This window comes from Mytilus edulis, chromosome 9 (assembly GCF_963676685.1).
Source record: "Mytilus edulis chromosome 9, xbMytEdul2.2, whole genome shotgun sequence".
NCBI classification, from domain to species: Eukaryota; Metazoa; Mollusca; class Bivalvia; order Mytilida; family Mytilidae; genus Mytilus; species Mytilus edulis.
In genome coordinates this window covers 47,604,433-47,621,718 of record NC_092352.1, presented here as the reverse complement: position 1 = coordinate 47,621,718, position 17,286 = coordinate 47,604,433, and the positions used below count along the sequence as shown (strand labels likewise).

Here is a 17,286-nt window from a genome sequence, read left to right as displayed (position 1 = left end):
AAAACATGGATAACGAAAAACATCCAGGGGATACACCAGAGAGTGAAGAGATCTTGCTACTTGCAAGACGTTTTAAGTGAAAACAATTTAATATGAAAACAACCTTTTGTTTCATTTTTTTTTTTTTTTTTGAAATGTTTTACATGAGGCATTTGCCTCATTTGCCTCAATGTAATTACGGCCCTGGGAAAATAGCAATGACTTAGATAATTATCATAATCAAACTTAATTTGTGAAAGAACTTGTGTATTTCCAATAAGTAGTTTTTGTAGAAATTTGTTCACAAAACGTACATTTTCAAGACTTACAAATGTATTACAAACTATTTTGCACAATAAGCTGTTTATTTCTCACTCACGAATCGAAAAGCAATACAATAGGAGATAACAACCACAATCATTGAATTATTGCGACTGAGCCATGGCTAGGAGGGGAAAATATGCTGATAATGAAGTATGGTTTGAAATCGAGTACGCGACTGATTTCATGTCCAAGTCAACATTAGTGTTAAAGATCGAGTACGCGACTGATTTCATGTCCATGTCAACACTAGTGTTAAAGTACGATTTCGCTTGAGTTAGATGAGGGGGGGCAAGGGGTTTAACTGTTATGCTGTTATGGGGCAATTTAATTCTTTGTTATCTGTTATTTTGAAAATATATTTGCTGTTAGCTGTTATTGTCTTATTCTTTGTTAGCTGTTATTGGGCTATTAGTTTTTTTGTTATCTGTTATTGTGATAATGTATTTGCTGTTAACTGTTATTGAAAATTGGAATGTTAGCATTTTTTTTTGACAGTCAATATTCGGTATAAACTGAAGATCATTGGACATTGGGGTCTACCACTACTAATATGTTTGTACCGTATTCAGAGAAGGATTCCATTAACATTTACCCATCACAGAAGTGAGGTCCAGGACAATTCAAGTATATCTTATGATTATCCTTTGTAATAAATTCCATTTTTCTATGAATGTGTATTTAGAATTATCTTAATTTTTTGTATGAGAATAATGTTCCTGGTTTCCCGTACGAACATATTAAATTAAAACAATTCTTAATATGACAAAAAGGGAAACATATGGCTAGGAATATCTGACAAGGATCTCAATTAAGGACTAGGTCCTATATAACAACCAGTTAACCTTTTATATAATATGGTACATAGACTCAGCTGTGTGATTCTTTCAAAGCAGAACCAAATGCATTGTACAATGAAAGTTCCAACGATGTACTTGGGTCCGAAGCTGCACATAACTCAGTACAAACAAAGATTTCTTTCGTTTCAAGCCATTGTTTCCCTACTAAACTATGTATTCTACTTACTAGTACACTTGGTACAATCAAAAACCTCAGCTGATTAAAAATTGTTCAAATAAGGCCTTTGAAAATAGTGAAATAAATTGCTTTTGGAGTGTAAAAATTCGTTCGAAGTACTTGATAAATTGCATGCTTATAATTGGTGCTTTTGATTTTGCTACCCTATATATATATACCACTTTGCCTCATAGTCTTATTAAGAAAAATTCACACACCTCATTAAATGGTCATTTAGAAAAAGTCAGAATATTCAAACTCTTTTAGGTCATTTTTTTATTAGCAACAAAAGGATCTTCAGTTAATATAAACAACCAACGTTTCATGAGAACTGCTGAAAGCATTTTTTAGTTATTTTTGAAAACAAGAAAATACCACCTTTTTCTAATAAATAAAATCCCTTAACTCAGTAACATAAAATCTAAATAAATAAAAATCGAAAGGGAGTTTACAAAAATAGTTATAAACATTTCAGCAAAGTTTCGTGAGAACTGCTGAAAACATTTTTGTGTTAATGTCTGAAAACTGGAAAATCCCCCCTTTTTAATTAATAAAACCCGCTAACTCGGAAACGTAAAATCTAAAATTTATAAACATTGAAAGTGACCTCATGTTAATAGATATAAACAATTCACCAAAATTCCTTGCTTTGTGAAAGCATTTTTGAGATATTCTCAGAAAACTGAAAAAAAACACCAATTTTATTGAATAAAAACCCATTACCCAGAAACTTAAAATCTAAAATTTATAAAAAAAAAATTAAAAAAAAGAGAGCTCACGTCAATAGATATAAACAATTTCCCAAAGTTTAATGCAAATTGGTTAAAATTTTTGAGTTAATGTCCGACATGTTGACAACAGACGGACAACAGTATACCATAATACGTTCCGTAAACCAGCGTGTAAAAAATATTATAATATATTGAGTAGTAATTTAAACACATTCTAGATACATAAATTAATACTAAAAACATAGTCATAGAAAATGGAATGCATTACAAAGGATTATATCCGTAATAAGAAATACTGATTTGTCAAAGACCGAATTATTTTAATATTTCTTTTACTGTTATCTGTTTTTGTCCATTTTAATTCCTTGTTATCTGTTATGAGCCAAATCAATTTGCTGTTTTGCTGTTATTGGGACCCCCCTTGCCCCCCCTCTTAGATATCTTTTTCGAGGCACAAACAAGAAATAGATGTTTTCATAGCTCGAACTTTAAGTCAGACTTACTTTGTCTTTATCCTAGACTTTTAATTATTCGATAAAAAGTTCACAAGCGCTAATGTTTTATACTATAACGATTAAAAGTGTTCTATTACATTTCTATATCATCTGTTTGCTTAAGTAAATATAGATATATGAAAATAAATCATGTGAATGACCTTGAGACAACTATTTCATTCGAGACGTTTCGGCCACACTATCAGTTGGTCCGCAAGTCGTTTCGGCCACACAATCAGTTCGTCGTTAATCGTTTCGGACACACTTTCAGTTTGTCATAAGACGTTTCGGCCAAACAATCAGTTACCGACCACGGTCCGCAAGTCGTTTTGGCCACACAATCAGTTCGTCGTAAATCGTTTCGGCCACACTATTAGTTTGTCACAAGACGTTTCGGCCACACTATCAGTTTGTCATAAGACGTTTCGGACACACTATCAATTAATGAATGGTTATTATTTATTTTGATTTTATTGAACCATAAAATTAATTTTTGACTCTTCACATTGAATAATCCGCGAAGCGGATTATGTAAAATGTGAAGAGTAAAAAATTAATTTTATGGTTCAATAAATTCAAAATAAATTATTGCCATTCATTATAAATAAATTTCTATCAAAAATAAAGCTCAAAGAACTTTTTATATCATTTATATTAACAATAACAACGTACACACATGTTGGCGTATGAATACACAACGTCAGAGTGGGCGTGTCGCCATAAAAATTGACAACATTGAAAATAAAACTAATAATTTTAACCAATCAGAAGACAGTAAATACACCAAATTTATTTATTTTGTCATAAAACATTTAGGCCGTTTGGGCCACACTAACAGTTTGTCATACGTCATAAGACGTTTCGGCCACACTATCAGTGTAACGTGTATATCTTAAACGTCCGTTCCTGTAAATACTTAGATCCAAGTTTTTCACAAACAATACGGTAATACTAAAAACTACAACTATCTATATTATTCACAATGAACTAAAACATACACACATACTCTTTGCCGATATAAAGTAACAACGGACAATTATATATATACAAATATAATACATACAAATATAATACAATAAAGCAGCCTGTCCTCAAGATGGGACGGTCTGTCACTAAAAGACAGTATGGCTGGTACAGTCTGTCTTTATCAGACAGTGTGTGCTGGTACAGCCTATCCTCCGAATGGGCCGACAGTATGTCACTTACAGACAGTGCAGGCTGGTACAACTTGTCCTCCGAGTGGAACAGTCTGTCCCTACCAGACAGTGCAGGGTGGTATAACTTGTCCTTTGAGTGGCACAGTCTGTCACTACCAGACAGTGCGGGCTGGTACAGCCTGTCCTCCGAGTGGGACAGTCTGCTATGACAATTCTATCAACTTGTACGTTCACTTTGTACCCCATATAAAGTGTCCTCTGCGGAATATCAAAGCTCTTCTAGCACTTAATATTTCCGACGTACGCTCTGTAGAATGATGGCAGCTCATCGACAGCCAACCGACAGCATAATACCGTTTCTCACTCTTTATAATACCCGTGGTCGAATTCATTATTTACCAGATAGGGGTGTTCTCTAAATGTTCCCGATACTGAACACAAGAATCCCTCTCAAAGACCCCCATACCCTTTGACCCAACCACTAACTTTCCCGCCAAACGTCTAAATCGACTCAACGCTTCCTTCTGCGTGAATCACGTATTGATGCAACAAGATTCTCAAGCCTGGTTTGTAACCATAACGACCAATAAACATTACATTTGTTTCGGCCACAGTCATTTTTGCTACAGTCAATTCGGAAACAGTCGTTTCGGTCACACTCGATTCGGCCATACTTTTTCGTTTCGAAATATTCTTATTTGAAAAGGAATTTTACATTACAAAGCAATTTGACCATTAATCCAGACGAACAGTATTTTAGTTAAATACAAGTTTTTTTTCGATTGTCGGCTAGCTCCTAAAACTAAAAGGCTTTGAAAGAGATGGATGATTGTATGTTTGAAATTAAGAATTATTTAGAGTTATCTTTCTTTTTACAGGTGACTGTCCCTTCATCTGACATGTGACTTAATAGTTTTGTTTATATTTTGTTGACGATTATATGCTTCTTATAATTAATAAATTCACGTAGTTTTAGTCTTATTTTGAAAAAAATAAAGCCGTAAATATAATTATCATGCTGGGTAGACCTAATGTAAATGTGAAGACCCCTGTGAATGTATTAACTATCTTGAATTCCAGTCATAAACCTGTTAATTTGGAATGGTTGATGCAATAGTATTCTGTGTTTTTTCATTTTAAAAGGATTTAATTCCCAGTTTTATTATTATTGTTAAAGCAATCACCAATCAATCAATGATGTAAAATGCGAATTGTGGATTGTTCTCAAAAACACAACTAGATAGGCATGCCAATAATCATTTTAAAAAACCATTATACAATCACTATAAAAGAAGGATTAAAAAAATATAAAAAAACACGTTATTTATGTTTTATTCCAACTCGACTGAATTTTGCAAATTTTTAAAGAAAATATTCCAATTTAATCCTGCGAGGGCCTCATGTTTATACGAAACAGTGGCCAGAACCTAATCAGCTGAGCGCATTGTTTGGAAAATCAACATGGCCGCTATGATATGAAAATTTATTGTCGAAGTCAAACTTCGACTGTTAACTATTCAACCATCTGTTGACAATGTGAAGCTGTTTCAGTCCTAAAATGGATGAAAGTCACAAAGAGTTGCTGAAAATACACCGGGATAAGTTTTTATCTTCAATAGAAGTTGACAGACTATTTCCAATTTTACAAGATGCAGGAGTCCTCGATTCGGATGACATTTCATTGATCAAATCAGCAACAAGTCGAAGTAGTCAAGTCGACAAACTGTTGAACATCCTTCCAGAAAAGACCAGCTATTCTTTTCAGACCTTATGCCTTGCTTTAGAACCAACTTATCCACATCTCTTGACTGTCATGTTTCTTGGGAGCAACAACACTGTCTCAACACCAGGTATAAAACTTGTTTGTTTACATTGTATTCAAAATAATTATTCTCATCTATATACATGTACATGACATTTTTTTGAGTGTCAACATTCAAGAAGTATGTTTGATGAATTTAAAAATAAAAAATATATAAGTAAAATTTAGAATTAGGCACTTTTTAGTGGACAAAGTCAGAGAGGAGTTTCATCCCCTAACTTGGCCTAAGGTTAGTCCAAATAATTATGACATCTTGAAAGGCTATTATAATTTTTTCTTTGACGCCTTACATCGCAGGAAGGCGTCAAAGCAAAAATTCCAAATAGCCTTCCAAGACATCATAATTATTTCGACTACCCCTGAGGTGCACACAATTTTTTGCACCATTTAGAATAAGATTAATTACCAATTAGTCTAACATTATGATAAACTTATTTTGTTTATGATACAATGAAATTATGAAAACAAAATTCACATGCTGACTTATAACTTATAAGCTGTCAAATTCGTGTTCACCAATTTGACTCAAATATGCACTAAAACGTATATGGACCATAATTTGCTATTGGGCTCCGTTTCCTATAACTATAGAAAAGTGATAAAATGTGAATTACTGTAAGAAAAGTTGTAACTACATCTAAAGATGCCATTATTTTTATCAACATACAAGTGTATGCTACTCTTCCCTAGCAAAAAAATTGAAATATACGAATTTCAAAGATTCTACAACCGTATTTTTGTGTCGTTTCTCGCGTTACTTTTTGCTTCCGAAGAGCATAACGCTGACTGATTTATAGATAATCGTCACTGGCAAATTCGTAACTTTTGCTTTCAAATAACAAAGAACATCGACCAATAAGAATAGTGAGAAGAAAATGCAGAGAACTATAAGTATTTATGTAGCAGATGTAAGAACAGTAGCGTGATTTTTGTGTCCGATTTCGTAACGCAATTTTTAGATGATGTAATCTGCTTTGTTGTAATAGAATTCTTAAAAACAATATGCAAATATGAACTCTCGCGAGATGTTCAAACAGGTAAATCCGAGATGATTAACATTCTTGTTTTGATCTTCGTAATAATTAAGTAAGAAAATGACGTTATCGTTATGCGTTACATTTCACACGAAACAGAAGTCCAGTTATTTATTAAAATTGTTTTTGTCCTTAAGTTCTAATCATTTCCGGTCATACATGAAACATGTGACTAACATGTGATCAGGCCATTACGGCTGGATGTACGAAACACTAGGTCTAAACATTGTTTTTGTTTCCAACGGGATGTTAGCAAACATAACCTGTAGACTTGTTTCGTCTTGTTTAAAAGAGGAAAATACAATTGTCAAAGAGATTGCGCTGGTGGTCTGTTATTTTTCCTATGTGCATAATGTTGCATACGATCCTGTGTGAAAATAAATGCCCAATGACTTGACAAAATCGATTTCATATTTGACAGACGTTAGAACACACTTCGTTTCCCGATAATGACGTGAAGAGTCCTTGGAAAAATCAATTGAAATTACGTCTCTTATCATTGTACCAATGCTCGTTGGATTGATTTAACTTCAGCAGTAAATATTACTGGGTATTTTAGGTGAATAAATATAATTTAATAAAAAGTACATGTTAATATACCGTTACACTTGGAATGTACAAAGTTGCCATCTTTGTCACAGTTTTTAATTAATATTTTTTATTCATGTTCTGCAAACACTTATCAGAAACGCAATAAACTTGTCAAAGGAGAAGTAAAATTTTACCATGCATGACTTGAAAGGAAGTACTTTATTGATTTTAGCCCACTAAAGTAGGTTAAAATGTGGAAACCATGTAGATGGTGTACAGGTCACAAGTATCACATTGTGCCTATTTTAAAGATTTTAATTCCAAGTTAAAAGTTTTTTTCTTTACTTGATTTAAAGAATGTTACATTGCCAATGATTTGGAATAAATTGTATATAACTGGAATATCAAAACCAAATATAAATACATTTTTTTTGGCTTAAACATCAAGATACAACGATTATGGTATCCTGTATCAATGAAGAAAATATGGAAAATTCTGAATAAATTGTACTAATTGATTTCAAAACAAGCAGATATTTAGGAGTTTTATAATAATGTTACATTTAAGATGGATTTTAAGAAAAAGTATACTGTTCAGATTATTTTAAGCAGATTTTGCAATAAAATAAAACTAAAAAAATGCTTTCGGTTTCTTATGGTTTCCTGTCAGGTTTAAAAAAAACTTTAATATAACATTGAAAATAGATTTTAAATATTAACATGAAGCAAGTAACACTAGTAATGGTGTTTATTTATGCCTTTTGAATTATATTGTGCAAAATAAAGAAAATAAAGATTGGTTTCCTGTTTGGTTTCATGTCACGTAAACGGTGAATCAAAATGTATTAATTTTTTCTCGAAAAACTCAATTGTTCCATTCATACTATTCTAACACCAACACAACCCACAAAATAAAAGTTCAAATTTTAGAACTTATAAAAAAGGATACAAAAAGAAACCAAAGGCCGAATACCAAATTATGGTCCATATCCCCAATTACTAAAAGTCTGAAATCACAGTAAACAATGTATGAACATTGACAATGTATGTTCCAGCATTTCAACTGCTGACGATCATATAATCCTATAAAACACAAATAAATAGCAAGCATGTACAGTTGAATTTCTAGGTCTTTTGATTCTATTTTAAAGTAATTTATAGTGTAAAATGAAATCAAACAGATCTAGAAAGAATTTTAGGTTAAAAAAAATGTTTATCACCTGTTTAACCTTCATAAAATGTATTTTTTGTGGATAGAATTAGTCAACGAAATCAGGTTCACCTTTGTACCATTTTCTATGTGGACACTATTTGCCTTTAAATAGCTGAACATGCCTAGTAAATGGGTACATGCATGTAACTCATCTTTAGTTCAGGGGTTAAATTGAAGGTAACATTCCTTCAAAGTAAAAGAGGTTAAATTAAATATTGACTTACAAGTCAATAATTCATCAGCAATGTTTTGGAGCTAACTTAATTAACAAATTAGGGCCAAACTAACTATTGTATGACAAAACATTCTTTCAAAATCATAGCTAATGCCCCTTTGATTTATAAAAAAACATGTTGATACAACATGTACGATGAAAAATGTACTATTAGTAGATTATTGATTTGGTTCCTCTGGCACTGTTGTAAAATTGTGTAAGTGAGAGAAAATTCTCATTTTGGAACATGTTTTCTGGTCTGTGTGTCCGTCGGTCCATCTGTCCTGCTTGAGGTTAATTTTTTGGTCAAGGTAGTTTTTGAAGAAGTTGAAGTCTAAATCAACTTGAAACATCTTAGCATGCTTCATAGTACACGTTTCTTATAATATGATCTTTCTAAATTTAATGCCCAATTAGAGTTTTTACCCGAATTTCATGGTCCAATGAACATAGAAAATGATAGTGTGAATGGGGCATCCATGTACTATGGACACATTCTTGTTGCCTAATTCTTTTACATATATGTGGATTATATTGTATTGATTTTTCAAAAGAAAAGGTGAAAATTTTTTTCCCTATTTTATTGCTATTAACTTCGGATGGAATGAGCAAAACTACACATGCATATTTTAAAATGATCTGTTATAAAAAAAGGAGAAGTGGTATGATTGCCAATAAGACAAATTTCAAAAAAGTGTGAAAATGAAGCACACATAAGCAAATTTAGGTCACCATATCAGGCCTAAATCAATATATTGTTTGTTTCCCCAATCCCGACCCTGCCAAGCCAAGTGTGGGTGGGGAGGTAGGTAGGGAAATAATTTTATTTTTTCCAAAAAGCTGGAACAATGTCGGTTGATCTGGCAAGCCTGAAAATCAGAAATGAATATATAATAATATTTGACTTAGTTTCAGAAATAAAATTTTGTGAGTCGGAACCATTTTGCCAGGGTTGGTCAGGATTGGGGAAACAAACAATATTTTATTTTAGGCCTCATATTTAACATATTTCCAGACCAATTAATTATTTTTTGTGATCCATTTGTTGCAGTAGTGACATAAAAAATTTGTCTTGGGTTACTACTAGTAGTAATCAACTTATAACTGTTATAGGTGGATTAATGCATTTCCTCCTGCCAACCACAAACAGCAGAGTCATGTCTATCTAGATTCAACTTGAGTAGTGGAGGGGCATTAAGTTTCACCATGTTTGGACATACATCCTGAAATTGTTTTCCTTTTTCTAACTTTTCTGCCTCAACAAAATGTTATGAAACTTTTACACAATGCTTATAACCACAAAAAAAAGTTCAAATTTGAATTTTGGTGGCGTAATTTTTACCATTCTAGAGTTATGCCCCTTTGCAAATGAAAAAAAAAGGCTGAATTTTACATTTCTGTTCTCTAACTTAGATATGCCTCAAGCCCTCAACCAAACATTATGAGATATACATGTATACACAATACTTTTTACTCCAATTAGTCTGTCCTTAACAGTGCTTGTTCCAAAATGGCATCAAAAATGTTAGGGTAGGCACTTTGGTTAGCTGAAACACATGTACATGTTCCATTTATTAATTCTTTTGGCCAAATGGAAAAATTTTTGAATTTTTAGTTTCCATTCTCTTACTAAAGTTTGCCTCAACCAAAGATTATGAAACTTATACACAATGCTTATTTTCACAAAACACAGATCAAATTTGAATTTTGGTGGCCTCATTTTTACCTTTCTAGATTTTATTTATGCCCCTTTCCAAATAGACAAATAATTTGATGAATTTTTTTATTCCCTTCTCTAACTTAAGTTTGCATCAACAAAATGTTATGAAACTTATACCAAATGTTTACTACCGCACTACATAGATGAAGTTTGAATTTAAGGTAGCATCAATTTTACTGTTCTTGAGTTGTGTTCCTTTATAATGTTGTATGGAAGTGGGGGCATCATCTGTGCCCCATGGACACATTCCCCATTTATTTGTTTCTTGTTTTTTCAAGACAGCATGTACATGTACAAGGATTGATTTATTATGAAAGAATTTATACATTATTATAAAATAAATTTAATTTACATGTAATAGTACAAATTATAGTACTGACATAGTCCTAGTTAGTGGATTAAGAATTTACCATATTGTAACTAGGAAAATCAGCTACCATGAAATTTTATAAGGGAAGACTGTATATGTACATCTAAATGTCATCATGGTCATGGTGGAATGAACAGATCACACCAAACCATGCAAGATTGATGCTTGTCAGATTTTTTTTTTTAAATAGCTGAAGTATACATACATGTATATGGACTTGAAATGATTGATTCCAATCTGAGCAATCTCTGAGCTGTACATCGTGTCTGCATGAAGTGGCTAGCCACATCTAATATTGGTAGATGATGGCATACAAAATGTACAAATACAAGTAATCTCAACAGTTATTAGTTACCGGTACCTAGTAATATATATATTGTTCTCTAAAAATATGAGACTATTTTCTTACTACCTACTTTCGAGTTTATATCTTTTTCATATGTTAACTTCTCGATACTCAGTCAAGTTAGAGCAAATTAAAGAAGTACAATCAATTTGACAATCGGTACAATTTTGGGGGGAGGTGGAATAACTGTTAATATTTTAGAAAACTTCCCTAGATTTCACCATTATACATTTTGATTTAACTTGTTTTGGTCGCTCTTACCTGCATGACCTGACAGAACCAGGATGTCCTATCACAAAATTCAAATCTGGAGTCAAAATTTGAATTTCAGACAGAAAATAGTCTATGGTTTCCTAAAATTATTTGCCCTCACTGTGTTAGTGTACAATAATTTTCTTTTCTTTTTGGGGAGGATGTGGGGAGCATGAGTTTTTGTTCTTGAATTTTCAGGCCTGATAACAAGTGAAAAATACTAATGCATACAACAGGTTGGAAATGTATATTTTGACTCAAGACAGATTCCAAAGAGGTTCTGAACATAACACACTGATGCTCTTTTAAATAATACTTTGAAAAATACAACTAGAACTGCAGTGCAATTCTCTATTATGGAAGCATTGTTGAAAGTGTCCATGATTATGCTTTAAAACCAATTGAAGTGTTATTATTCCAGTATGTGAACATTAGGATAATAATGAATGCATTGTCTCTTGATTGAATCTATGAAATACAGAAAAAGTTCATCCATCATGTATTACACATGTATCAAAATTTCCTATGTCTAATTAAAGTCCATTGTATGACAGAAATTAAATATATGTCACAGAATGTTTTGTACAATAAAGGCCTCATAAATTTGTTTTTGATGTTGTTAGATGCACAAATTTTGCAATTTGAAAACCTTTTTTTTACATTTCCTAATTGAAACAGATTCAGGTATTTTTTTCAGTGCAACCCAGTTTAAATTGTATTCTAATTGAAATGTTTACCATATAATTCAATTTTCAGGTACATGTATGTTCCTTTTGGGGTAAAAACCTTCTAAAAAATATGTCTACCCTTGGTACAGCCAATGATAATTTCTTAAATGATTTTCTCTATCGAGTATTTGTTTACTCAATAATGTGTCATCCTGCATTTGGGTGGAGTGCACTTTAAAAATTATAAAATGACTAGCACTTTAACAACTAATGGATCAGTTAAACGAAGTCTGAATTAAATACATGTATAATACTATATATATTGTGTTATCAGTTTTCTGATAAGTCGTAAATTGCCAATTTTTGCTGTGCAAGATAAAAACCCTAATACTAGTTTGTATTGATTATTTTTTCATTCTAATGCTTTATTTATGAGTAATGCACAGATGTCACCAGTCGCTGAAAAGGTCATTTGTATTTCTACATTCAAGATTGACATTTTTAACAGCTAGGGTAAACCTGTTTGCAGATTATTTTTGTGATTATTTATCACTTTTCTTGTTTGTTTTAGAATAGAAAACGTAGGCCTGTCAATGTTTTTCATTTTCATTTTTCTAAGTGTGAGAAAAGAGGGGATTATGGGTAATTATAAAAGATGGGGCAAAGAGAAATATTAAAGGAGATATGGTTTGAGAGTAATTGAAAAAAATGTCAAAACAATTTCCAGGCTGCCTTTTTTCTTAAAACATAAGAAATAGTACTTTGAAATAAAAATCCTACATTTTCATGCATGTTCAGGAGTACATGTTTTATCCTAATTTTAAGCCAAAATATAGAAATAATTAATGAATTACTAAAAAATTATAAGAAATTTACTAAGTAAATGCGATGAAACAATTAAAGTTTGTTGATGCTATGAATCTAGTTTGAAGTTGACAATTTAAAAAGGGGCACCAACTTTTCAATCACTGAAAAATGACCGCATTAGTGTGATTCTTTTTTCGGATCCTTGATTACAACTGACTTATTTGGAACTTTTCCTTAAAAATTTTTACAAAAAAAAATTATTGTGGTCTAAGGGCATGAAGAGTGTTCTAGACCAATCTTCTGTTAAAAGGAAATAGACCATTAAAATGCATAAAACAACTACTCTGGCTTAAATACTATCAAATAACCCTTATAAGTTGTATATTTCAGACTGTAAATGTAGGTTCACTACATAAGGTTACAAAATTCAATTTTTAGGGCCTATTATTTGTGAGACATATGAATGATTGTTTATGCTTCACAAATCCTTATCAATATTATAAACAATTTTAGGTTTTATTGAGACAAGGTAACTTAAAATTTTGATGGTTTTCAGATCAGTGATGCCAGATTAATGGGACATTTATGCAGTTTGTACCTGTTTGATGATATGTAAAGTTTACTTTTGTGAATGACATATTAAAGACATTTTTTTAAACTTCACTTTCATGAATGACATATTTTTTTACGACTTTACAACAAATTGAAGTGAATTTCCTATTGATATTTTTTTTACAGTTATCAAATAAGTCATTACAGAGTTAGGGCACTTTAATTGTCAAACAACTAGGCAATTTTTCATATCCCATGTAAACTTAAACATGCATTCATGATTCATTATGCAATTTTTACACAAAGCTAGACTTCAAAGTTGTGCTACCTTTTTTTTTTTTTTTTTTTATAAATGTTATATGTTAGACTTGGTGTGATTTTACATATATATATATATACAAATTTTGATCTTCAATGTTTATTTGTACATGTAAACAAAACGAAGCAATGACTATTTTAAAACTTATACCTATTTCATGTCATTTGTATTTGTCTGATAAAAAAAATATCTGGCATTTGTCAGGAAATTAATAAAAAAAAAAATATCTGGCATTTGTCAGGAAATTAATAAAAAAAAAATATCTGGCATTTGTCAGGAAATTAATAAAAATGATTTTGGAGTTATTTCCCTTACTTCACTGTGAAAAATTATTGTTGTCTTTTTGATGTTATTTTAAAATAGCTGTAAAATTTAATCCAGTTATTAATTATTTTGATTCAAATAGGGTTTACAAAAACCCAAGTTTTATTAGATTCAGATTAATGCCCAGATAAGTAGGAAGTACTAGGTAAGCCATGATGTTTCCTGAATAATATTGCGTATACTGGGTGATATGAAATGCTTGTTTGGATCTTTACGGGAAGTCAGTGATCAATTACAAATACATAACATAACATAAAAGATGTATATTTATATATGCATGTTTAAGACACAATAGTTTAAATTAAAAGTTAACTTGATTGAAAATTATTTTAAAGTGTAAACGTACGTGAAAGAATAGTTTCCAGCAACTTTTTAGACATACATGAGCACATATACACTAATGTGAAAAGTTTTCTGATTAAGTTATATCAATAATAAATATACATATTTATTATGTAGCTATTCTGTCTTAATTGGTGAAACTGTTAAAATGGGACCAAAGTATTCCTTTTATTCAATCATTACATGTTTATGAGTAAAATTTTGAGTAAGCAGTTGTAAGGAAAAGGACTATTCCACAATGCTTGTTCATTGCTATTTAATGTGTTGAAACAAATTTAACATAAAGTACTTTATACAAGTCACTAATTAATGAGGTCACTTTTAAAATATTGAGTAATCATTTATTCTGATTATAACAGTGAATGCATAATTTTTTCAGCAAAAGCTTCCTCATATAATAACCCATTGAAACCAGTTTTTAATATGTTTTGTTATTTGGCACTAACAAGTAGTGAGTTCTTTTTTTATTAGCACTTACAAAATAAAAAACAAGAGAAACAGATTAAAACTTTCATTTGATTATAGTATTATTTGTTTTAAATTTTCTGAATGAAACTTTATATTTTTTTCCTGAAAGGGACCTTTTGAATAAGACTTATCATTAGGGGTTGTACTTAAATTTGAACACGACAGGTGCCGTATTTGGATCAGGATCTGCTTCCCTTCTGGAGCACCTGAGATCACCCCTGGTTTTTGGTGGCGTTCATGTGCATAGGCTTTAATTTACACTGTTGTGTTTTTTATGCTGTTGTTTATTTTTTGGTCTTTTATTTTTTTGTTAGTTTATTTTCAACTTATGAGTTTGAATATTACTTTGGTAACTTTGGTAACTTTTGCATTCACTGAAGAAAATATTACATTTGTGATTCATGTTATTAAGATTTTCATGTCCCTGTGTAGCAGATTGGGCATTGAGTATTATCCTTGTCTGTCTGTACCGATCTGTACAGCTGTATATGTTCCAAATTTATTTCCATTCTCTAACTTTAGTAGGCCTCAAAATGCATACATGATGTTTTTATCATCATCTATTACCAAATACTTTTACAAAAGATAACCATTGACATCAAACATAGTAGTACCAAAACATTGGTGATCCACTTTGAAAATAGGGTTGATGACTTATTTTTCGCTAATGTAGACTAGTTAAATCAGAAAGTTATACGCACATAAATCAAAAGAAATATATTCTGATAATCATATAAATGTCCAAACTTTTGGTTTAAAGATATATCATGGTAGATGATGATACATTTTTGATACTCTGAAACATTGTTGATAATAAAGGAAGAAAACAGTTAACAGAGGAATTTCATGACCCCTTATAATAGGAGGGGGAAATATGTGTTATTGCAAGTAGACAATATACCTTGGAAAGTTCATTGATAAATGAAAAAATAAAAATACCAATTTACCAGTGAAAAATATGACCCAGGAACTGTGTGATTCAATTAAAAAAAGATGCAAATAAAAGACTAAAATGGCAATACAAAAATAATAAAATTAAAATCAAAAAATACTGAACTCCTAGAGAAACCAGTGCTGATCGTGCAGACTCTGCAAAGATATTAAAGCAGATCCCAATATGTAAGCGTTTACAAGTTCAAATCTAATAAAAACCAGCTTGGTGTGGCCTTTAATTCATCTATAGGTACTGTATGTGAAATGTTAAGATGTCTATTTATAATTTATATATATCCAGACTATTTATTATTAATAACATCTTTATTTTAGATGATGTACAGTTCTATTCATAAAATGTAATTACAGGTGATTTTCTTCTGTAAAAAATTTGTCACCTGTAGGGGGTTTTGTCAGGGATGAAAACATTCCTGTTCAGTGATCCGGAACTGACATTTACCCTAAGATCTTCCCATGTATATGAAATATACAACTGGATGTACATTTCCAATTTTTTGTGATACATTTTGGATAAAAATATGGATACTTTGACTGTAATTTATCAAATTTTATATGAATAATTAAGGTAAGGATATTAACAATTGCAATGTTATCTTATGTAGGTAATGTAAACGATTAAATAAGATCTATGTTAGAAGAAATTTACATACTTATAAATATTTTATAGATGGTTTGGACATATGATTTAAATTCATAAATGGAAGGGAGAGATACCAACGCAAACATTACTTGAATTGAATGATCAATAAAATTGTGGAAAGCTTTGCCATGGATAAAATATGAAGAACTTTATCATTTATAAGGATTTAGCAATATGAATTTTAAAGTCATCTCATTATCTTTCATGGTTGCATTATATCTCATTTGAAAGTTTTATCCCTCTGAAGGGGAGTGGGAGTACTCAGTCAAGTTTTATATTGAAACTTCAAATGCAGACTTAAATGACAGAGATATAAATGTTGAGGTTTCAAAATCTCTCTAAAAGAAAAAGTAAATTTAGATTCAAATTATATATAATTAGATTCAAACAAGTTCAATGTTGGCATGATTGTATTGCTTGGAGCAATCATAAATCTAGCGTTTGGGAAATTTATTGTCATGATATTTAGTTGTTTCAATTATGGTTTGTCTATCTCTTGCATTAAAGATTGTAAATTTTTTTTTAAAGAGCGTTAGATATATTTTGTGAACTGTGGAAACATATTTTTGTAGGAAACAATTTTCATGGATTAAAGAATTATTTTTTGTACATTTATTAATATAAGTTTTGTGGTTTTGCCAAAGTCTGCATAAAAACCAATGTAAATTTCTGTCAGCAGTTGGTTAAGCATTTGAATTCATCCTTCTTCTATTCCAACAAAACTTAGGAAATTTTGTATTCCACGAATAATCATGAATCCACTGCAGCATATAATTTGTATTAGGTCAAAGTCTGTGGCATAGTGGTTTATGATATAACTTCCAACCTCACTGATTTAGTATATCTAAACATCTATTAGTTTTATGTTAAAAGATAAATTGCATGACTCAAAAACATCAAATTTAATGGGGTTGAACCATGCTTTGACAGAATCTCTTCATGTTGAATGATTGGGGTCTCAGTGCCATGACAAAATCATCATCCATAATCAGGCCCATTTGGCATTGCTTG

The 17,286-nt window shown here is 31.0% G+C and overlaps 1 protein-coding gene across 2 annotated transcripts in view; it reads left to right on the top strand.

The window, feature by feature from the left end:
- Nucleotides 1-5,107: 5,107 nt before the first annotated feature.
- Nucleotides 5,108-17,286, top strand: part of LOC139488514 (disks large homolog 5-like) — a 65,348-nt gene continuing 53,169 nt past the window's right edge. The window contains exon 1 of one of the 2 annotated variants that reach the window (XM_071274204.1): nucleotides 5,108-5,549. In XM_071274204.1, coding sequence (XP_071130305.1) covers nucleotides 5,258-5,549 — 292 coding nt within the window. In that variant the 5' untranslated portion in view covers nucleotides 5,108-5,257. Of the gene's footprint in view, nucleotides 5,550-16,093; nucleotides 16,201-17,286 lie in introns of those variants that run through there. The other variant, XM_071274207.1, reaches the window with a different exon arrangement.